The sequence below is a fragment of the Syngnathus typhle genome, linkage group LG14 (genome assembly GCF_033458585.1).
Source record: "Syngnathus typhle isolate RoL2023-S1 ecotype Sweden linkage group LG14, RoL_Styp_1.0, whole genome shotgun sequence".
In the NCBI taxonomy this organism is placed as follows: Eukaryota; Metazoa; Chordata; class Actinopteri; order Syngnathiformes; family Syngnathidae; genus Syngnathus; species Syngnathus typhle.
Window position 1 is genome coordinate 9,203,250 of NC_083751.1, and position 22,414 is coordinate 9,225,663.

Sequence of the window (22,414 nt, forward strand, 5' to 3'; positions counted from 1 at the left end):
TTCCTGCTAGACTAGTTCCCTTTTTTTCTTTTTTGTCACACATGCGCGCACGCCGACTCCCGATTCATTTAAATCAGTATGACTTGCGTGACGTTTCTGCCCTCTAGCGGCCAGAGCGTCATCCTGCACCAGCATATCCCTCCAAAGTAAGACCGTCACAATGTCCTCAGAGGTAAAGCACCAGGTAAAAAAAAACACACGCACATAAGCATACACTAAATCACATGAGGTTTTTTTTTTGTTTTTTTACTTTGAACATAGGTTCCACAGAGCAATCTCGTGACCTTCGACCTGACGGAGAGAATCATTGTGCTCTGAGAAAACTGCGGCGGACAAAAACTCAGACCGGCTCAACCCGACCACGTTATTTGTTTAAACGATAACGTTTGAAATTTTTGACGCTCGCCCTGGTGTTTAGGTGAGCTTTTTAAGCATGTCCCACACGGGGCTCCTCTCTATGATGTGAGTTTTAGAAAGAGTCATCCTGTGCCGGATGCGGTTCACGTGAGGCTTGCTCGTGGCCTGTGCGGGGGGAAAAAGATATACAATTGAAAGAACAATAATGGCTTGAATCCTACGGTGAGCTAAGTTTCGGGCAAAAGGGCCGCCGTGGCCAAAGTGCAAATGTAGCCTAACCTTTGCAATAGTCAGCATTCCTTTGAGGATTTCGCTATTGTTTTGCACTGGGAAGATGCGGAGGTGACTGCCAAAGAATCTGTAAAATAAGAGAAAAAAGTCAAAGTTCTGCAGCGAGAATAATGAAAAAACACATTTTCTCCACGTTTAGTTTGGCGGCTCATTGCTTAACATGCCAACTCTGGAAAGCTGCCCCAGTTTAAAACCCTAACCCAGGCTAATATTCTGTGACTTTTTCTTACTTCTGCTGGATGAGCGAAAGGATGTCCAGTTGTCTTTTCCCGTTGAAAGGAGCGTCCAGCAGCACAAAACTATTGCGGTGGACCTGCGCAAACTTTTGGATTTGCTTCACGAGCGCCGACTCATCTTTGACATTTTCAGGCTCCACCAGTTTGAAGGCTGTACCTATGCGTAGTAGCACACAACCGTTTATATTTAGAATGCAAACGAATCGACAGAAAAACAGTTTGGACTTTTGCTAGGGCTAATAAGAGCATTTAGAAATGGTTGTACCAGACAGAGGAAAAATGAAGGATCCGCACTCCACACTGTCTGACAGGCGAATTCGGTGTTGTTGAGCACGGAGAAGCCTTATGGTTTCATGACTCTGAGGGGGGACCCAAAACAAAACATTAGCAAAATAAAAAATGTCTTCAAGTCATACTAAAACTTCCCAGTTTGATACTTGTCGGAGCAGAAATGACCTACTCTCTGTCGAGTCAGAACTACAGAAAGTGTACTTGGATTTAAAGAAATGTAAATTCATTTTCTCCAGTAAAAAGACATGTACAATATGTCTTTTTTTGACTAGGTAAAAGTTAAAGAGTTATCATTGACGAAGTACAACGGTAAATCACAGATATCGGTTTCAGTCGACAAATATTTGACCGTTGCGTACCTGCAGTGAAGTGCTAATGATGATAGTTGTCGTCCACCTCGTTTCTCCATCAGCCGCCATCACCAAAAGAAATGATATTATTTCGGTAAAACGAATATCCACAACAAAGTCTTAAAAAAAAGAGCTGTTAGCTGCCCCCTGTGTTAGCCAGTTAGCTATCTATCTATCTATCTATCTATCTATCTATCTATCTATCTATCTATCTATCTATCTATCTATCTATCTATCTATCTATCTATCTATCTATCTATCTATCTATCTATCTATCTATCTATCTATCTATCTATCTATCTATCTATCTATCATGAGAGACGGCGGAGACAGCAATTGCGGTATTATACCGCCGGTATAAGAGCGATAGAAAAACCACACCCCATTTTGCAGTTCAACAGCTATCACTTTGACATGATCAGCGAGCTTGAGGATTGTACCCACCCCTACATTGTACATTCTCAAATGGGGGTACGTGAAAAGAGTTTTTTTATGAGCAAATCTTTGATTGTAAAGTTATCCATTTATTTTGTAAACACGATCTTATTTATTTATAATTAAGTTAATTTATTTTTGTGAACACATTTTTAGTTCTGTATATTTTATTTCCTTGCAAGAGATTATTACGATTGGAACGATTCATATAAATTAGCAGGATTCTGCATACAGTATTTGAGTTTTGAAAGGGTTTATGCCTTCTTGGTGCATGGTCACTGTTTACTGTTTATCTTTTGTGTTTCTCTATGCAATGTCTGAAACATAAATATGTCTGTCAGGTACATTGCTACAAGTTGTTTAACTAGAATAAATCAAACACTGATGGGACAATGCTGTACCTCTTTCTTTTCGACCAAATATGTGTTGCGCCGGTCAGGGGGTACTTGGCTGAAGAAATATTTCAAAGGGGGTACGTCACTGAAAAAAGTTTGAGAAGCTAAACCCAAGGCTTGTTCCGCAATTTGACCGTATTACGTGTCTTGACCATATGAACCGTTCCAGCTCTACATAAACACACATCTTTAATTTGGTAACACACACAATGCAAGCCTGTAGCCAGTTTTCCCGAAAAGAATCGATGAGAACACCGAATGATTCGGACGATCGGGTGTGAACATGTGTACAGAAAATCAGGTGGATGAACCTGCCTGAGGTTAAATTAAAAAAACAAATTTTTTTTTAGAATAAACGGGGACCAAGATGAAATATGCCTTTACTTTTCACACGTGTGGACGCAAGGTCAATGGTGTGTTTCTAGTTCCACAATGGTCCACTCCCCTTGCGGCGAGGCAGCATCTTCCGGGGAGAAGCTGGTCACCGTGATACTGGTGGACGAGTCCTCCATGGGCGAGATGAGTTCGGCCCAGCGCTTGAAGGTTTCCCTCTCCGGGGACAAGAAGCACCTGGCGTCCAGACAGTCTCGGGACAACGACAGCGTCTGCTTGATGAGGTACTGTGCCAGGTTCAGCTCTTCTGGCACCGGGTTGATCACGCCCAGATTGGACTCTTGCTCCGAGAGGAGCTGCCTGAGAAGACTCCAGTCCCGCTTGGCAAACTCGCTGCCTTTGTCCTCAAACTTTCCCTGTCCCGTTGTGTCCTTGTCTGAGCGGCGCAGGAACGCGTCGCCCGCTTCCATCTCATAAATGGGGGAGAGGAGGGCTTTGTTGGACGGCGTCTGCTCGGGTTTGCCGTCGCCTAGATCCAATCTGTCACAAGCAATGTCGCCTAAAAACAATTGACAATATTGCAAAATGACAAACTGTGTCACAGCCCTGTGCATCTTTTTGTTTTTTTAACATTTCAGAGACAAATCACTGTCAGCAACTCACAAATAAATAAAGGAATAAAAATGCCTGGGTTAAGCAAGGGTTGAGAGTTAGTTTTTTTGTGTTGTTTACTTGTATGTATATTGTGTACTATGTCTTGTCACCGTGGGATAGTGGGAACGTAATTTCGATTTCTTTGTGTGTCTTGGCATGTGAAGAAATTGACAATAAAGCAGACTTTGACTTGACTTTGAAAGGGGGGGGGGCACAAAATAGCCCCTGGGACTGAATTTGGACACCCCTTTTACAGAAAAAAAGAACACCTTTGAAATCTTTTTTTTTTTTTTTTTTTTTTATCCAAATGCTCAAACAAAGCAATAAGCCATGCATTGGATGGAAATTATGTGTGTCACAAAATATAAAATAAAGTTAGTTTGCATGACTATATACTCTTCTCATTGGCAAACTGTTAGTTTGCATGACTATATACTCTTCTCATTGGCAAACTGTGTTGTAGTTTTCGGAGGATTTGGACAGAAAGGAAGGGGACAAAATGTACGATACAGGAGGAACAGTGCCAGCATAAGCAAACAACAACACTGTTTCTTGTTTTAAACACCAGGACACACATCTAATACCAAAACTGACCAACATAAATAATATGGATGTAAGGGAAAGCAGCAACATGCATGTGTGCAGAGCCAAACAATAAAAAAAGACCAAAAACAAAACAAAAGACAACTTGGTGCACAATTTAAACAAGCGGGAGATTCAACATTTTCTTTAGCTCAATTGACTTTTTGTCTGCTACACAATTTACCTTTTTTTTTTTCAATAAAAATACATATTTATTTGAAAGATGTTATCACGTATAGCATTTTAACAAGCACTGTTTTTTCTCTTTTAAATTTTGGTACTTATTCTGTAGTTCGCTAGATAGCAGAAAGAGGAAGAATTGACCTTAGAATATTTACAGAGGTCAAAGTTTGATATCTTTTCATATATTTTCCAGCTTGTTCAAAATTGTTTAAAGCTGGGTGAGATTCCGTAATCGCCTAAAAAGCCTTGAGGGATTTTCCCATGCTTTGGTAATGACCTAAAACAAACAACTCGGTGGGAGGCGGAGCCTCTATTAGACAATTTAACAGGTGTCGTTCGTGGGTTGCATTTCACCACCAAAATGCTACACGGGGCAATCTCGGACATGGAAATATGCAGCGTGGTCTGAAAAGAACCACAAAGAGAAAGCGTTTGTATATAAGGGTGCTTGTCAGAAAGGCCCCGCCCCTTCACCGGCGGGATCTGATTCAGGATATCAGTGTTGCAAATTCAAATGCGTTGCAATGAGAGCAGATGTTTAGCCGCGGAGATGGGAGTTGATTTGAATTTGAACTTGAATGTCTGAAGTGGTAATATCCTTCTTTCTACACAAGGGATGGTGGGTACAGGTCTAAGAGTCAGGCGCAGAGAATGGTTTTGGGGGAGGAGGAAGGGAGAGTCCATAGATCATACGTTACCTGCTGGAGACTGTAAGGGAGAGTCCCCCATCTTGTGCGGCTCATTTAAGTCTAGGTGTAAGTCGGTCTTCTTGGTTCCATCGGTGTATGGCGGCCGCAGGTCCAGGTGACACGGCCGCTCCTGGGCCGGGGGGTCTCTGGTGGTATTGGTGCTCGGCGGAGGGCCATCGGTCCCTTGGCTTTGCGTCTCCTGATTCTCCGTCAGGAACTTCAAGGGCCTTTCTTGCGGTTCCTCACCTTGCGGCTGGTGCGCAGTCATGGAGTGTTCATGGGAAGGGGCGCGGTGGCATTGTGGAGTGACGGAGTCCGACTCAAAAACGTCGCATGAAGTGGCTCCGTCGTCGTGGTCTTGAGGGGTTTGAACACCGCCTTCCTCAGAGCCCAATTCCTCGCACTCATCCACAGAAAGCAAAACAGAGCGGCGGAAGTTGGATGTAGACTGAAAGTCCGGCTGCTCGTTCTCCGGGTCCGCGGCGTCATCATCGAAGGCCGGGTTGATGATCCCTTGAAAGGGCGGCGAGGCTTCGGTCGGACCCTGATTAGGGATCACCTCCACTTCTGATCTCTCCTCCTCTGTCTCCTCTTCATCATCGTCCTCCTCCTCTGAAGTCTGCCGCTCAGGGACGCTGGAAGGCGTCTCGGCGGTCACTGACCGTTCCTCCCTTTGCAACCACGACCGGGGACGTGGCCTCGCGCCTTCCTCCTCGCTGGTGGTCTCCACCTCCCGGCCACGCAGCCGGACGTCCACTCTCAGCGCCGTGCCGGCCTCGTACATCTTGATTTCCTCAGGTGTGCTGGTGTCGCTGCTGCTGCGGCCGAGGAAGTCGCGGCAGCGCATGGTGCTGCACTTAGACACGCCTTGTTCGTTGTACCCGTCGTCGTCCTGCGAACCTCCTGCGTCGTAGTCCTCCGACCGGGGCTTGATGTCGTCCGAGGAAGTTGAGTGCGTACTGCCCGTTTCTGATGCAGGGCTAACTTGTGGGTGGATGCCGCCGCTCCAGGAATCCTCTAAGGGAGTGCTGGTACTTGCCCCACTGCAGGGGGTGTCCCCAGGCGTACTCGGTGACTGAAGCCCCGTAAGGCTGTCAGACATTTTAACCACGGCAATGGATCTTACTGCTGGCGGTGCTACGCAAGGTTCATTTGCGCCATTTGTGGACTGTTGGTCAGTCTTCTGGACAACGGAAGAAGTTGAGTCCTGATGGGGGCTGAGGGAATCTTGGCCTTTTGGTGGCAATGGTGCCACGAGTTCCGCAGCGCTATCTGCCCCTGCGCCGCCGCTGTCCACCTCTTCAGTTTTACAGTCTGAACTTTGACCATTTTCCTTAGCACCCTGACCTTTAGAACTTCTGATGGTTACTCCAGTTTTTGGTGAAGGTCCCTCCGATTCTGTGGTACTTTTAAGTTTTGGTGCTGATTTGTTGAACGGCTGCTTAGTCGATGTGGGAGACACTTTGGTTGGTTTAGAAGAGGATTTAGCCAAAACTGAGGTTAAGACCCTTCTGGCAGTTTCCCCGTGTGGTTTGCTCAGCGCAGAGGATCTCGGGCCATCTAAATCCTTCCTGGGAAAAGTCTGCTTTTTCCCAACAGACCCATACTTGGTGACTAAACGCCAAAAAGAGAAGGTAGCTGTTAAAAGGCCATTTTGACTGTAAAATGTAAAATGCACCAAATCTGACCGTTACTGTCTTGGACTCCTTTGCCTTTGGGGTCCGCCCTTGCTCTCACTGCTCCAGCCACAGGGGCATCCACTGCTCCAGGCGGTACTTTCACCTTGGACCTGCTACCGGGACTGCTGATGGACAAAACCATTCCAACCATTGGGTTTAATTTCTAACAATGTATTCAGCAAACTCACCTGCTGCTCTGCTTTGTTGCATCGGATTTGGTCGCTGCAAGTTTGTTCGGTGGCTTGGCCTGCTGTTTGGGCTTTGCTCCTACAACACGGTTGTAAACCGCAAGAGCGCATGTTGAGGACAAAAGAAGGACACTTGCTGTTCATCTGCTCTGCCCTGATAGCAATAGAATAGCCAGCAACAAGATGTCAAAATGTCATTTCCAGTTGAGGGTAAATCCAAATAAAATGAAGGTTGGTTTACTAGTGCACCAGGACGGATTGTGATCCCCCTTGGAGGTTCTGCTTTGTGTGTTTCAAGTGCTTGTGTACAGAAGGCCTTGAATAATGCTATCAGGGATGACATCAGGATTAAGCGGCTTCTAAAACCGCAAACGCTCAAAGTGCTCAGTCAACCCGACACACACACACACCGAGTCCCTGCAGTCTGGTAGCAGCTGTGCAGGGCTTAGGCCACGTCTGCGGTTGAGCAGCTGCCGGCAGACCGACAGCAGCCTGAGTGATTTATCTCTGCTTGCTTACACGCTGTAGTGACACGACTTGGCAAATTTTAAACATCCCTTGTCGTAAACTTAGAATGCTCTACTTGATTGACTTGGCCCAGCTTGACCTACTTGATTGACCAATTTAACTTGGGATTTTTGCTTACGGCTTATTCTCACCTCTGTCATTCAGTTTCAATGATGTCAAGATAACAAATCAACACCTGGAATGGAAGTCGTGCCATTTCGAGGGCTCCTGCCGCCGCCGTTTTCTGGCGAGACGCCGCTCGACGTTGACGAGGCGGCTTGTTGCGCAGAACTTCTTGGAGGTCTCGACACGCAGCTTGGAGGGGAGGTCTTGGATCTGCTCCCGGGATTGGCCTTCTTCTCAGGCTCCTTCGCCACACGAGAGCGAGCCGGACCGGCGACATCCCGCCTGGCCCCCACAGCGGTGCCGTTCAGAATCGGTGTTCCGGTCGATGTTGTCTTTGGCTTTGCCGTAGTGGTCCGCTCTCCAGGCTTCTTGGTAAGCTTCACCTTGGAGGTTTGTGCATCTCCCGATGGATGAACGGTTGTCAGAGAATCCGACTTCATGGCGGAAGTGTAATCAGTGCACTCAGACACTTGAACTCAGCAGACGGAGAACATCTTAGAAGCGACTCATGGTGCTCCTCAAGACACAAAAGAACAGAAACTGCGTGAGAGTCACAGTCAATGGTGGTTAGAGTAGTTGTTGGCGACATCACCTTGTGAACAAACACGTTTCACACTGACCATCTTTCTGCTTTTGAGGTGGTACTAATTGTAAAAAAAATCACTCAGCGCTTTTGTGGTACTAATGAAGTGGCCGCTGAGTGTTTCTGATGCCCAACGTAGATCAATAAAAGACTGCGAGGTGCTCTCCATCCTGCCTCATCCGCCTTGGCGGCACATCTGCTGCTCATTCCACGTTGATGCGCTCAAGCTGGCTTTGCTATTTGTGTCACGTGGCAAACCTCTGCAATCAAGGGCTGGAATTAGTACGTGTGCTTACAGCACAGCACGCAGCGTTGTCTGCCTGTCAAAAGACGTACTAATGTTAGGATTGATGCTAATGCGTTAAAAGAAGAATTTTAACATTTTTATTGATTACTTTTAATTGTGCTTTAATTGCACAAAGGATTCATATTCAACATTTTCTGGATGGGTGAGCTCGCTGGACCAACAGTTGAGTGTTTTCTTTCCTGGCAACATTAGAACAATGATGTCATGGCACTGGTGCATTTGAGATGGTGTGGAAATCGGAAACTCTGTGCACGAGCCTCGACTCTAATTGTTGAGTCAGACAGATAAACAAGGCAGGCGACTGGTGTATGACAATGACTCCAAAGGAAAAGTGGAGTGGAAAACAATGCTATAGAATGAACTGTTGTGAAGAAAGAAGCAAGGTTTACAATAGTAATGTATATTGGGGTGGTGAAGGGACTATTTTGGAGTAAATTAAAGAAATCTTCAATTGAGGCAACTCGTGCAGAACAAATAAGCCCCATAGCTACCTGCAACATAAACATGGATGTGAGAATCTATTAGGGGAAAAAATACTACATTGGAGAAACAAACAAAACAAAGAAACAAGGCAGACTGGGTGCAACCGATAAATCAGAAGCGTCCTGGGATGGAAACGTGGATGCACACAACATCGTAGAGGGACCGCACCATGTGCTGTACTAACCTTCCACTTAATTAAGTAACAACAACTACCAATGAGCTGCTGACGACAATCTTCTGGTCCAAAGCATAGCAGGAACATCATTAGTGAACTGACTAGCTTAGCTAACCTTAGTGTGTGCACCCAGGCACGCGCACACGCACACTCACTCACGCGCGCGCACACGCACACTCACTCACTCGCGCGCGCACGCACGCACACGCACACACACACACACACACACACAATCAATCCATTGAGCACAGAAAAAAACCCTTCACTCAATGAATTGATCGGCATGCTGCAGCCAAACTGCATTCATGCAAATTCCGCAAATAATGTAATGTTTTTTTCCCATTATTATTATGAACAGTTATTAATACGGTGGTAACAATAATATGCCTCGTGACGTAGTCTGTGTGTTTTCCATGCGGTGTGCAAACGATAAGATCCATAATGAATTATTCAGGGGGCTACTTCAGTCTCGCCTTAGCACGCACAGACCAGCGCGTGGATCATGTGCACCATTTTAGTCACCTCCCCTTCACACACACACACACACACACACACACACACACACACACACACACACACACACACACACACACACACACACACACACACACACACACACACACACACACACACACACACACACACACACACACACACACACACACACACACACACGCACACAGATTTTTCCTAAAACCATGCAGCAAATAATAATAACCATAAAATGACCAAGCTAAGATAAGCATCAGAATCTCATTCCCACTCCACAGACGTCTCACCTGCTCCGATTCCTCTCCAGAACCCACGAGAAGCTCCAGAGGAGACGCAGTACAGCAGCGTGGAATGCATCTGGTGATTGGACCGCCTGGGTGAGGAGAACGAGGAGGGGTGTGGTAGGAATGGAAAAATGGTGCTGTGCTGTGTCAGCCAATCAGCAGCTGCTTGGAAGGACCTTTCATCGCCATAGCAACACATATCCCCGCCCTCCTCAGATTCACACTGGCGCGGAAGACAGACGCATCACCGAGTGAATGTGAGTATGGGTTGTATCAGATTAGCCGTGACCGCCACCGGTTTAATCCGGGAGGCCAGCGTCTACTCACCTCCCAAGATTAGCGGGCCATTACCTCCGACAAGGACTTCAATTGCTTTGTTTGTTTCAGTCAGCTGCTGTCATTCTGTCACTCACAGTTGACGTTTACTGTAAATTGTAAACATCAAATTAAGCATTTGACTTCTACATGTTCAACTAAACTATATATTGTACAGTATAATGAAAAGCATGCTAACATGTAATGCAAAACACCACAAAGGAGCTACGTAAATGAGCATAAATCAGTGTTTATCTGAATCATTGGAAATAATGTTGATATTTTAGAAATTGTTGAATAGAATTGGCGATAATAGAGAATGAGTGAAACTTGAAAGGAAGGAGACTGAAACAAACGTATACAACAGGGACTGGCCTCGGCACTGATCGTAATGAGCTTTTCTTCGATGAGCACAAATTGAATCAAGGTGCTTTTTGATCAGATCAGCTTCATGTTTCCTTCCTGTGGAGGAAAATAAAAAATACGGCCTAACGAGTTGGATGATAACGAGCTGATATATGGCTCAATTATGCAGAAGCAGACGGGATCGCCGCCTGATACCTGACCTGGCTACTAAATAGTGTACACCCTTGACAGCTTGTCTCTGAAGATACTGCTTGAAAATATTGAAAAGTGTCAATAGTGTCACATTTCACCGCATCGCATCACATTTCACCTCAGTGTCACATCGCACCACATATCAGGAAGCAAGTGAACTTCCGGAGTTTCCTTGGCAAGCCCCAGGCCACTCCAAGAGTTCGCTGGCTGGAAGTCGACCCGCGTTAAATCCAGCCAGGTCAAAGTTAAGGACAGCACTTTGTCTCTGAGCCCGGAGGGACAAACATGGACTCCACTGGATTGTGCTACTTTGGAAACACTACTGGGTCCGCGGATGCTCAGCAGGAGACCGGGCTTTATTTTCCTGACCCCATTTTCGCTTCTTGTCCTGGCCCAGTTGTCAAGAATGCAAACAGTGAAATGTCGAATCGGTTTGAATGTTTCTCATATGACTGATTGCGTGACTTTAAATAGGACAAAAAGAACTTGATGTGAAGTGAAATTCGAGTGGTGGCACATAAAACATTGTGGAGTGAGCATGTGTGTGTTTATTTTTGTGTTACTCTATTTGTATCAGAACCTCCAGTTCTGTTCCTGATGTTTTGCTTATAACCTCTTTTTTAAATGGTGTTTACATTTAGAAGAAGTCCACAAAATGTGACAGGAAGTGTGTTTATTTATAAAATCAAAATGGCGGCTCTGTGAACTTTGGAATGTGTGCGGTGGTACAAAGCAGGAGGTATTGTACACCCCCAAATATTTGACTGAAGTGTGTGTTTTGGAATGCCCTCCAAAAAAATGAATTCAATCCATTTGAAATAAGGGTGCAAGATAACAAAATGTGTATTCTGGATGCACTGTGAATAAAAGTCCCTGCGTCATTCTCAGCCACGTCCGCCTCAAAGTGTGCTTTGAAACTGGCAGTTGCGTCATCGCTCTGTTGCCTGGCAACGCCAGTGTCTGCCCGTCCGTCCATCAGTTCCTGTGGCCCTTGCGGCTGTCGCCTTCCTTGAGGAAAGTCCACATGAGCGTGTTGACGATGTCGGGCTGGTCTTGTTGCAGCCAGTGGCTGGCCCCCGAGATGACGTTGAGGCGGAAGTGATTGCGGATGTGCACCCGGCACTCCTCAGCCATCTCCTGCTCTACGAAGGCGTCACGCTCACCCCACAGGAGCAGCACTGGAGACCGCACCTGGTTATGGCTCAGCGGCAGAGAGCTGCGGTCATATCAAAACATCCCGTTACAAATACGTCAAGTGGAACTTGAGCATAGAACTAACGCTGTTCGATAGCACTGTTTTTTTCAGACCGATGCCAATACTCGTACTTACTCGTATCGAACATGAAATTATCGAATAAAAATCACACACAAGACAACAGCAGTAAAAGGCAACACATTTTCTCCTTTCCACTGTTCTGTGCTATAAAAAGCAGCAGCAAGATTGGGTAGCAGATGGTTGGCTCGTTCATGTGTGATGAGTTTGTTAATTTAAACGTGCTCCGAATAACATTTGCGCTTTTTTTGCTCAGCTTTAATAAACGTTTACTTTCTTTCTGATCCTACACTAGAGGGCGCCATGCAGGACAACAACAAGGTTCGTCCACATTTAGGGGAGCGGGTGAGTTGAGTTTCTTCCAGATGACTTCTGACTTGGGGTGAGAGCCAAGGCATACCCTTGACTGGTGGATAAATTTATCGCTAGCCAATGTCAGGGCACACAGTCGGAGCCGAGAATCAAACCCAGAACCTGTGCGGCAGACCAACTATCCACTCCACTCTTCCCCCACCCCCGGCAAAAAAAAAAAAAAGCCAGATTTTTTTTTTTTGCAGGGCAGCACCTGTTGGTGACGTGTTGCGATGGCAACGGGTGCGATGAGTTGTTCAAGGTGACGCATGACGATAATGGGCCGTGTCAAAGCATGCAGAGCAACATCTGACCCTCCTAAGCAAGGACACTCGAGGGATGCAAAACAAAAAGCATAATGAAAACTCGACCATGCACTACTTTGACGATTTGTATTATCAATAGACATTATATTATTATTACATTATTAATATTCACATTCGACTATATGTATTAATATTATATTAATCATTATTAACCTCCACACCTGAAAACATTCCTGAAGTAGTTGAGCGCGGCTGTCAGAGCGCCCGGCTGCGACAACGCGTACAGGTACGCTTCCAGCTCTTCCGCCGTCAGCCATCTTCCTTTCCGGGCCATTCCGGTGCTCCGGCTGGTAAACAAGGCCTTCAAAGCCTTGGTGGCAGGGCAAAAGAAAAAACGCACAAGTCAGAGAAAAAGATTTGGGCGGAAGAGCAGCGTGTGCCCACTTTACTTGGCCTACTCTTGACTTCCTGCTGATAGCACAACAAACACACACTGCGTCAGCCCCATATGAACCTATTATGTAATGCTATCTTTTAGTTTCACGTGGTGTTGGGACACAAACAAGGAGTTCCACTCTTCTGGTAAGATTTTGGTTAAACGTGGCCTTTCAATTTAGGATTTTAATGGCAAATATTAATGGTAGGACATCGTACTATTTGAACATCTAACCTTAATCAGAACAGAAGAATATTTTCATAGCCTTCTTATTGTCTTGTGGGATTTTTTGTCCATTGGTGATCATAGAAAATTAGTTTAATGCAGCCTTTTTGTGAGCAACTACAATGACAACTACCCTGACAAAATAGACTGTTTTGGGGCGCTGCACTATAAAAGAGGCTAGAAATACTCATAAGGGATAAAGAATTTTCCACAGAAGATTGCTGATCTTTTTTTTTTCTCCCTCTATGCGTCTATTTTTAGCCTACACTCTGATGCACTCTTAAAATAGAACAGACGATAGGAAACGCACGCACGTACGACGCACGAGAGCTGTGCCCTTGAAAAGAGTCAAGGTTGGGGGAGGGCACCTTGAAGTCGTTGATGGAGAGCATGAGCTCAGGCAGGCGAGGCAGCTGGAAGAAGAAGAAGTGACTGCACTTCAACATCTGGCTGGGGTGGCGCAAGGCATAGTCTGAACGATGACAGGACAACAAGAAGAGGACGGGGAGGGGAAGAACGAGGAGAAGGCAAGGGCAAAGAGGAGCAGGAGGAAGGGAATAAGATGACAACAAAGGTGAGGATGAGGAAGGAACATAACATTGATAATTAAAGCACTGTAGTGTGCCCAGCCTCCTCCTTGATGAGACGGAGAAATAGAAAGATGGAGCGTTACCTGCGTGGACGGATGGATGCGGACAGTTGAGGACAATGAGCTTGGCAACCATCTCCGGGTAGTTGATGGCAAACAACCACGCGATGGTGCCTCCCCAGTCGTGACCCACCAGGAAGCAACGGTTGTAGCCTCAAACCCAAAAACGACAGGAAAAAAAACATCAGGGGGGCAAGGAAAGACCAGACAAAAGGAGGAAAAGAAATAGAAAGATGGCGGAAAGAGTGGAAGGCATCAGAGATGCAAGTTGTCAGGAAAGGAAGGCCAGAAGAGCAGGTGAAGTCAGTTATTATTATTAAGCCAAACATGATGACCTTGTAACCACGGCAACCATATTTTAGTGCATCCTGTCACTTGTTTCAAGGCCTCAAAGCGCCAGTCTAACTGGTTGCTATGGTTACCGCCTCCTTACACCATTAGCACGCGTCTCTGCGAGCTCACCGAGGTGCTCCACCATGTCCTTGACGTCGGTGAGCAGCAGTTCAGGTCTGTAGCTGTCCACAGCGAGTGGCAGGTCCGACTCCCCGTAGCCTCGCATGTCCACCGCCACCACACGGAACTCGCTCTTGAACTCACGCAGCTGGTGGCGCCAGGAGAACCTGCGGCACGACAATGCACTTTTGAAATGTGTGGTGGAAATAAAGTTTGAGAACTTGTGGTGCTAACACAAACAGTTCCTGGGAAATTCCTAATCATAATATTTGGCAAGATAAAAAAATCTTGCTACGTACTGTTGTCAGTATGATTGGATCCATTGCGACAGCGACATTTAGGACATTTTTTTTACCGAGTTCTTTCCAAGTTTCCAAATGACATGTCCATTTCTGTCGTGAAAGGAAAACCAAATTATCTTGGCATGTCTTCCGCACGCTGCGAAGAGACGGCGATGCAACCTGACAACATCTTTGACCCCAATCCACAAGGGCCTTACATCATATCATAATCCAAACGGCAGCTGAGACAGATATCTTAAAGGGTTTGCACCCGTGAGGGAGTTTGAAGAAGCAGGATGCTCCAAGAAGCATTTTTTAACAGTTAAGGGGAGAATGGGAAAAAAATAAAAGGCGCCCAAAGGTGCTTGTGGACTGGTTCACGTACCAGAACTCGGGGAAGCCATGCAGGAAGAGCATGAGGGGCTTGCCCCGCTCGCCCGCTGCCACATAGTGAAACCTTAGGCCCGACTCCTGTGGGGACGCAAGATACACAAAATAGATGTTGTGACATTGAGTCTCACAGATTTTCCCAATCCTCCTACAGATCAAAAGGTGCAAAACTTGTGGAATCTAGTTCAAAAGTGTACCTAATAAAGGTGGACGTCATTGCTTAAATTGATGACGCAATAGCAACGACACTTCTCGGACTCGAGTTGCACACGTGTGCACGCGCCCCAGACGAAAACAAAACTCACACGCGCACGGCCACAGCCATCACGACTCAAGGCGCACGCACCGCGCCACCCAACCTTTGTACACACGCCCCCACAGCTCATGCACGCGCCTCCCACACTTACCTTTATGCGCACATAGCAGTGTGTGCCCAAGGACGTGTCGTGCAGACACGCCGGCGGCGCCTCACGCAGCGTCCAGCGGAAGGTGGCAGTCGGCCGCGCGATGGCGCTCCAGCAGAGCCGCAGCAGCGCCGCGGCGCCGCAAAGCGCACAAAAGGCGGCGACGAGCGACCAGTAGGCGCAAAGTCTAAAGCGCAGCGCCAGGCGGACGAGAAGCGGAGGCAGCGATGTGCGCAGCGGATGCGCCATCTTTGCATCGCGTTGCCAGTCTCGGACGGATGGAGAGGATGAGGAGGAAGACGAAGAAGAAAAGGAGCGGGAGGGAGGATCCCAAACGACGAGCTGCTCAATGGGACGGAGGACTGGGAGGAAAACGAGAAAGGAAGGAAGGGAGGGAGGGCGGTGTTGTTGTTTAGGGCCAATCAAGAGTTAATGTTCAACCTCACGTCTATTCGCTTATTGGTGGCGCGCGGTGTGCACAAAACACATGGACCTTCAGCAAGAATAAACATACAGTACACTGAAGTCAATTTAAAAACACACTCGGCGTAATTAATGTCTTAAACAGATGGGCCGGCTCATAAAAGAAAGTCACCCAGATTTCAGACCTTCGGCAATTTCCCGCATATGCGCAAACCATGCCAAGGCCATGCCGATTGCTTAGTGAAAATATTTTTATTATTTTCGGGAATAAAAAAAAAACCCCATAACTCAAACGAGCCTCTTCGTTCAAACGTATTCAAGGCGCAACATACAAAACAGGCGAACGACTGCATGGCCAACAAAGTGCGGTGCGTGTCATACAACAAGAGAAAGCAGTGAATGGAAAGGATGCATGCAAAATCGTGTTCTTTGTAAACAAAATGGCACATGTGCATAGAAGCCAATGTATAGATGTACAACTGCACCATCTGACTTTGGAATTTGAATCTTTTCTTTTTTTCTACCAATTAATTTTTTATCTTTATCACAAGGCCAGACTTTTTTGATGGGGAAGGAAAAAAAAAAAAAAAATCAGAAAATCAAATTTAAACTCAAGATGGCACAGACATACTTCCATATGTGCATTTTTTCTTTTCAATAACACAAACCTGCAAAAAGGCACTATGCGGACAACAAACAGCGCACGTTCAGGGACCTTCCCCAAACGCAGAAGTGCCAAAAGTGTAGGAGTGCGGAAGTTCTCAAGGGCAAGGCTTGGCCGTATTCACCAGAGGAGACTCAAGGTTTCAAGTAAATCTCATCAGGACTTTTGCTTTTTAGTCCAGGTTGAGTTCAAAAGTGGTCATGATGTCCTGCTGCATGGTCATGTCAATGCATGACATCTATCAGGGAAACCACAAAAGCAGATGAAAGTTAAAAACATGTAGTTGAAGAATGTACTAAAGACTATTTAAAAAAAAAAAAAAAGTAAACAAAAAAGGGGTTTCCAGTTTTTCTCACCGCTTCACGTCTGCGACGTTCCTGCTCCTTCTTCCTGGCCAGCTCCCGCGCTCGACTTGCGGGGGACCAGGCGGTCCCGAGCCAGGTCTCCACGGGTGATGTGGGCTGCTCGCCGGTGCCGGGGACGTGTGGTGTCGTCTCTGCCAGAAGGACGCAGCTCCCGAGAGATGGAAGCTCTTCTTTGTACGGTGGCGGATTTTTGTTCGGACTGGCGTTGAGGATCAATGTGTGAAATTAGCAAAAGGCAAACTTTTTAAAAAGGTGCGGTTATTATTAAGAATTTTTTGTCACCGCTTTTCTGGAACCTCCAACTGTTTCTTCAGCGCCTTCTCACGCTCTTCCTTCTCCATGGCAGCCTTCCGGAACTGCTGGAAGCTCTCTTTGGACGACTTGATGGTGGTCGGGATGGCGGACGAATGCTTCATCAGTCGGGCCCATGACTCAGCGTTTTTCAGAACTATGTCCTAAGATTAAAATCAAACAAACAAAAACATGAAATTTGAACTACAATTTAAAGTCCATCCATGTTATATCGGGGGTTCGGCAGGAACTTACGCTTTTAGGATTCTTTTCCTGTAGGGTTGATTTAATGGGAGAATTGGAAGATGACGTCACATGTGCCACTTGACTGTCAGGAACATTTTCAGGGCATTTGAAACCTGGATCAAAACAAGTTTTGTTTTATTTCAACAGTAAAGCTATTCAATATTTTCATTTTGTGCTACTTGTTAGTAGAGAAAAATTCTTTGGTTTCTTTCATATGCTCTTTGGGTTCAATAGCAAAAAATGAAAATTCTTAAATCCCCAAAGAGAAGAAGTTGTTTTGGAAGATGACTTGCCAGTTGTAATGTCATCTCTTGCAGGCAGTGGACTCTTCCCCAACGGTGACAGGATGGGGGCCTAAAAACAAGCCAAGATGAGCAATATGGCTGTTAAAAAGGTTTTTATCCCATTTCTTTGGTTTTAAAACTTTTGTTTGGATTTTCATTGTACAACATATTTAGCAGGGTTACCTCAAAGCCAGTGGTGGCCCAGACCAGTATAGTTTCAGGAGACGGCATTTGGTACAGGTCTGTTAAATACACACAAATACTTAGAAAAAGGTACATAAAGGTTTACTGCAAATGCATTAGTTCAATACAACCCTACTGCATTTAAAATTACTAGATGTAAACGTCACCTGGAGGGGGCAACGTCTTGCCGGCGTCACTCCCCCAATGGTGTTTGGCTTTTGTTAGCTTGGAAGCAGCAGCTGGAGCAGAGGAGTGTGTGTTACCAGAGCGCCCCCTGTGGGTCAGCTTGCTAGTGGCAGCCTGCAGCGTGACAAGCAGTCGTTGGCACCCTGGCAGCTTCAAAGCCTCAACAGCCACTGGGAGAGGTTTACCTTCACAGTCAACTTATGACATCGGCCTTTAGCGCTCTTCTGGAATTTGCCCGCTGGCAGACAAGCAATATAAAGTTTGGAATGAATACAGAGAAGCTATCCATTTCACCATTTTAATTGTATCCCCAGCTGGACTTGTATTCTCTGATTGTGTTTGGTGTAATGCAACATCAGAGTAGCTTACCAGAAGATGAGCGAGCGCTGTCAGAAGACGGGGAGCTACTGCCGCTGTCGCCGCTACAGCAGGAAGTAGGTGACGAGTTGCTACCGCTGAGCGCTGACGGGCAGATAAAGTCAGGAGAATCAGCTTGTTTGGCTGAAAGCAAAAGAACGGTCAGTTGCGGACACAGGAGGTCTGAGGTTGCTCGAACGAGCAAAAGTTGAAAGCCATGTCAAAATTGTATTCGTAGATGATCAGAATAGTTGGTTGCTAATTAAATTCATCCTCATGTTAAGTGTAACAGGCAAAGGTTGAAACATCTCTCACCGGCTGCATTCTTCTTTTTTACGTGGGGCAGCGGCTTCATGAGCATCTTGAATCTCCTGGCCTCCTTCAACTTGCCTGAATGCGTTGCTTCAGTGCTTCTCTCCATTAGCTTCTTGACAGAGCAATCCTTCTGGCCAGATTTCTTCCATCGGCACGCCACCACGAACCTCTGCAGGCACCTCTGCGCGGACATCTTCATCTTCTCCGAGTTAACCGTCGGCATCTCTCTGGAGGTCAAGCAAGGCGACGGGGCGTCGCAGGCCTTGATGATGTTTGCCAACTTGCCCGAGGAAAAAGCTGCCAAATTCCGCCCGAGTTGCTGCTTATCCCGGTAAGTCAGCGGTGTCGTCTTGTCTCGGAAAGTCACGCTCCTGTTGCTGTTATGCCACAAAATGCTCAAATAAGCACCAAAACACACACATGCACCCCTTAAGAAAAATATCAAAGCATACATACAAAGCAGAATTCTTGATGTTTTTCTCCACGGAACATTCATACTTGGAAGATTTGTGTCGAGTGATGTCCTTTTCTTTGGCCCTTTTCTCTTTTCTCAACTTGTCCTTTTTCTTGGGAATCATCAAGGGGTCCTCGGTGAGTCTCCTGAGCTGGGCACTCACCGCCTTCAACTACACGGCAGAATGAAGAATGAGGAATTATCTCATTTGCGCATTCTCTGCTCCCTAATCACTGTGGAAGGAATTTTAAATGATGGCGGGTAGATCACGGATATTTGACAGACCTTCTCCTCCAAGTTGGCCAGTTGCGCGGCGACCTCCTCTGATGAACTCTCCGTGTTGGAGGAGCTCTCACTCTCGGAGGACGAGGAGGAACGGGCCGAGATGGAGCGGCTTCCAACGCACTCGCCTTTGGGCTTATCGAGGCGACGAGGCGACGCCACGCAGCATCCCGCCAGCTCCTGTGGAACCTTAGCGTAACGTGCCTCAAAAACCTCCTGGTTTGTGACAAGAGGACACCTTTAAGTAACGAGTAAACACAAACTTCCTTTACATTTGAAAAGATGCAATTTTTGGTATAGACTTTCATGCAAAATAAATTTTTATCTGATTAACTGATGGAATAATTGAGAAGAAAATAAATTAGTGAAATTAACCATAAACCATTCTGGTGTTCCAGTAGGCTTGTCTTGACATTTTTTTGTGTTGTGGTCATGGTACACGCACGTCTACCTGCAGCTTCCTGGCCATGTAGACGACCTCGTGTGCAGGAGGGTTGTACTTGAAGCAGTTGGAGAACATCAGCCTGATGTCAGCAGCAAACTCCTTCGCAGCTGTGTACTCTCGCTGCTCCATCTTTTTCTGGATTTAAACAAAATTGAAATCCTGCATTTAGAACTTGACCATAAATATAAACTCTCAGATTGTTTGAAACCCAATCCATGTAGTATTTGAAAGGCTCACCTGAAAGCCTAAAACTTGCCTTGATGGTGCCCAGGTCCATGGGCTGTTTGATAATGTTGTGGTAGTCGTGCAGTGCCAGGCCCACGGTGTCTACGGGTGTGTAGAAGGGCCACGCGTAGGCGTAGTGCCTCTTAGAGAACATCTCCTTCAAGATGACGTCGCAGTGCCGCAGGGGCTCGGACAGTTTTGGCTGCACGTTTTCCAGAGGGGTGAGGTCTTTCTTTGGCACCTTGATGGGCCGCCCACTGCCCGTCCTCACAGGCGGCGCGCAGGACACCGGCGGCGCGCAGGACACCGGCGGCGCGCAGGACACCGGCGGCGCGCAGGACGGCGCGCAGGACACCGGCGGCGCGCAGGACACCGGCGGCGCGCAGGACACCGGCGGCTCACTGACGCTGCTTGTTACCGCTGAAGGGACAGGGTCGAGTTTTCTCTTGTTAACTGTGTTGATCTGAACGATGGAAAGAGGAAAAAATAAACATGAAAATTATTCGAATTAAAACTAGGAGAGTAAGACCATTCCAAATTGATCAATTGCTTGTGGCAGCCCTATTGGTGTGGAATTTAAATGTGCTGCTTCTCTACTTACACTTTCATCCATCTGTGCTGGAACTGCGTCAGGTGACTCCAGGAGAGGTGCATCTGGCGGGATGACCATTGCCGTCTGCTGGAGGACCACTTTTGACACAACCGGTCTTGGCTTCAACGAACCTGCTGGACAATAAGCAGCGCCAATACGTTATCACAGGATTTTCATCTTGTTGCGTTCTGCGACTTGTCCTCTGCAGACATTGCCTCGCATCAAATTATTTTATGGTCTCATGCCATGTTGCTGCGTAAAAGCACGCAGCAAACCTTGCTGGGTTCTATGTCAAAGTCTTGAGTCTGTGTCCCCCACGTGAAAGAGACCCAGAGTAAATTGTCTGTCTCGTAATTTACCAGCATTGCTTTTCTTTCCTTTGCTTGCTTCTTTTGTGGCGTCTTGCAGGACTTCACATTCGTCTGTTGGCATTTTAGCGACTTCAAGCAGAAAAAGCTTTTCCAGCGTCTGGGCCATGAAAACAATGTCATCTTGGGGCTGAGGACGGGAATACATGGACACTAACAATCAAAACCAAACATAGTCAATCCGGTAAAATATTCACAACTTCATTTTAATCCTCAAAAATCTGCAAACACCCAAATGATGACAAGGTTAAAAAAATAGATATTTCTGCAAATTTAGTTAAAAATAAAATCCTTTTGCGTCATGCTCTGTTTGTGCACTTAAAAGCAGTTGCCAACAGTGTGACCTTAAGGTGTGCGCCTTTCCAAATCATGTCCCATCAACTGAATTTACTACAGATGAGTTTTTGTTTTTTTTTTAAACTTGAAAATACGTATAAATATTGCTTGGTTACTACTTTGAGGACTTTCTTGGGATTGGCCAGCAATGTAACCGCTGCAATAAATGAAAGATTACTGTGTTTTGACAACCAGTTTGTGGTTAAGAAATAAAAATGAATGAATAATAGATTCCAGTTTTATGGGGTAGGTCAGTTACTTTTTTTTTTTTTTTACTCTTTTAGGTGTGTGGTAGTAACGCTTTCTCACCTTGTTGTACATATAGCAGTTAGTGAACATGGTGTTAAAATCTTGGATGCACTCCATCGCTTTCCAGTAATACTTGTTCTGAAGTCGCTTCTTTATGGTGCCTATATCCATTGGATTCTTGATAATTGTGTAATAATCCTGGAGATGAAACAGCAAGAGAGGAGAGCATGTCAGCACAACTTGACGAACGGGAACTTGGAGGAAAAAAGTCGCAATGAGGTCAAACTCACAGGAAGATGCAGCTCTATGGCATCTACGGGCTGGCGGAAGGGCCAAGAGAACTGGTGTCGCCACAAAGCTTTGACCACCGTCTTCTCCAGGTACTGCAGCTGGTTGGTGGTGCGTCCTGGTCGCTTTGGGTTGACCACCTCAGGCGGAGGCGGGTTGCCGAGACAGACTTCCACACCAGACATGGTGCTGGCCAAAGGTCATTAAAAGGTCTTGCATGCACCTCCGCTGCGATGAGTCATTCACATCACATGCACAACTGGAATGAGAAGTTCAGTCTTTAACAACCACGCGATTGCTGGATGATAGAAGAAGGCAGATGCTTGAGGAAAATTAGCCCCCTAGGCATTCTTCCTTCTCATGTCGCTGGCCTATGTGGTTTTTATGTTGATGAACTGGACCAATTTATTATTATCTTACACACAAAGCAAATGCTATAATTACGAGTATTATTTTGTCATCAAAGGCTTTTGAAGTGACTTAATGGACATCAAATTAAAAAGGACCATAAACCACTTGAAAATATGACACTATTTGATATTAAAACGAGATTTTAGTTTGACATGTTGAATATTTTGAACCCTTTAAACTTTAATGGACTGAATGATTTAGAATAGAATGAGTCAATTTTACACATACA

General features: G+C 46.1%; 4 protein-coding genes across 4 annotated transcripts; all 4 read right to left on the bottom strand.

Annotated features, from left to right (window-relative positions):
- Nucleotides 1-352: 352 nt before the first annotated feature.
- On the bottom strand, nucleotides 353-1,594 carry LOC133166483 (protein SPO16 homolog). Its single transcript, XM_061296416.1, has 5 exons — nucleotides 1,535-1,594; nucleotides 1,150-1,243; nucleotides 879-1,041; nucleotides 637-715; nucleotides 353-522 (listed from the first exon to the last, which is right to left on the bottom strand). Exons 1-5 carry the CDS (start codon nucleotides 1,592-1,594, stop codon nucleotides 415-417), a joined length of 504 nt encoding a protein of 167 aa, XP_061152400.1. The 3' UTR covers nucleotides 353-414.
- Nucleotides 1,595-2,366: 772 nt separating this feature from the next.
- Nucleotides 2,367-9,702, bottom strand: btbd8 (BTB domain containing 8). The gene is made up of 6 exons (XM_061298365.1): nucleotides 9,624-9,702; nucleotides 7,367-7,813; nucleotides 6,664-6,742; nucleotides 6,485-6,600; nucleotides 4,806-6,410; nucleotides 2,367-3,247 (listed from the first exon to the last, which is right to left on the bottom strand). Exons 2-6 carry the CDS (start codon nucleotides 7,734-7,736, stop codon nucleotides 2,763-2,765), a joined length of 2,655 nt encoding a protein of 884 aa, XP_061154349.1. The 5' UTR covers nucleotides 7,737-7,813; nucleotides 9,624-9,702; the 3' UTR covers nucleotides 2,367-2,762.
- A 1,449-nt stretch (nucleotides 9,703-11,151) lies between these two features.
- ephx4 (epoxide hydrolase 4) lies at nucleotides 11,152-15,572 on the bottom strand. Its single transcript, XM_061298364.1, has 7 exons — nucleotides 15,225-15,572; nucleotides 14,813-14,898; nucleotides 14,156-14,313; nucleotides 13,718-13,846; nucleotides 13,413-13,516; nucleotides 12,605-12,753; nucleotides 11,152-11,709 (listed from the first exon to the last, which is right to left on the bottom strand). The coding sequence occupies exons 1-7, from the start codon at nucleotides 15,468-15,470 to the stop codon at nucleotides 11,469-11,471; spliced, it is 1,113 nt and encodes a 370-aa protein (XP_061154348.1). The 5' UTR covers nucleotides 15,471-15,572; the 3' UTR covers nucleotides 11,152-11,468.
- Nucleotides 15,573-16,268: 696 nt separating this feature from the next.
- Nucleotides 16,269-21,959, bottom strand: brdt (bromodomain, testis-specific). The gene is made up of 18 exons (XM_061297860.1): nucleotides 21,777-21,959; nucleotides 21,547-21,684; nucleotides 20,893-21,031; nucleotides 20,543-20,664; nucleotides 19,973-20,404; nucleotides 19,723-19,851; nucleotides 19,429-19,487; nucleotides 19,275-19,383; nucleotides 18,962-19,161; nucleotides 18,536-18,906; nucleotides 18,233-18,364; nucleotides 17,941-18,033; nucleotides 17,678-17,736; nucleotides 17,504-17,564; nucleotides 17,220-17,323; nucleotides 16,956-17,128; nucleotides 16,665-16,872; nucleotides 16,269-16,546 (listed from the first exon to the last, which is right to left on the bottom strand). Exons 1-18 carry the CDS (start codon nucleotides 21,957-21,959, stop codon nucleotides 16,481-16,483), a joined length of 2,778 nt encoding a protein of 925 aa, XP_061153844.1. The 3' UTR covers nucleotides 16,269-16,480.
- Nucleotides 21,960-22,414: the final 455 nt, after the last annotated feature.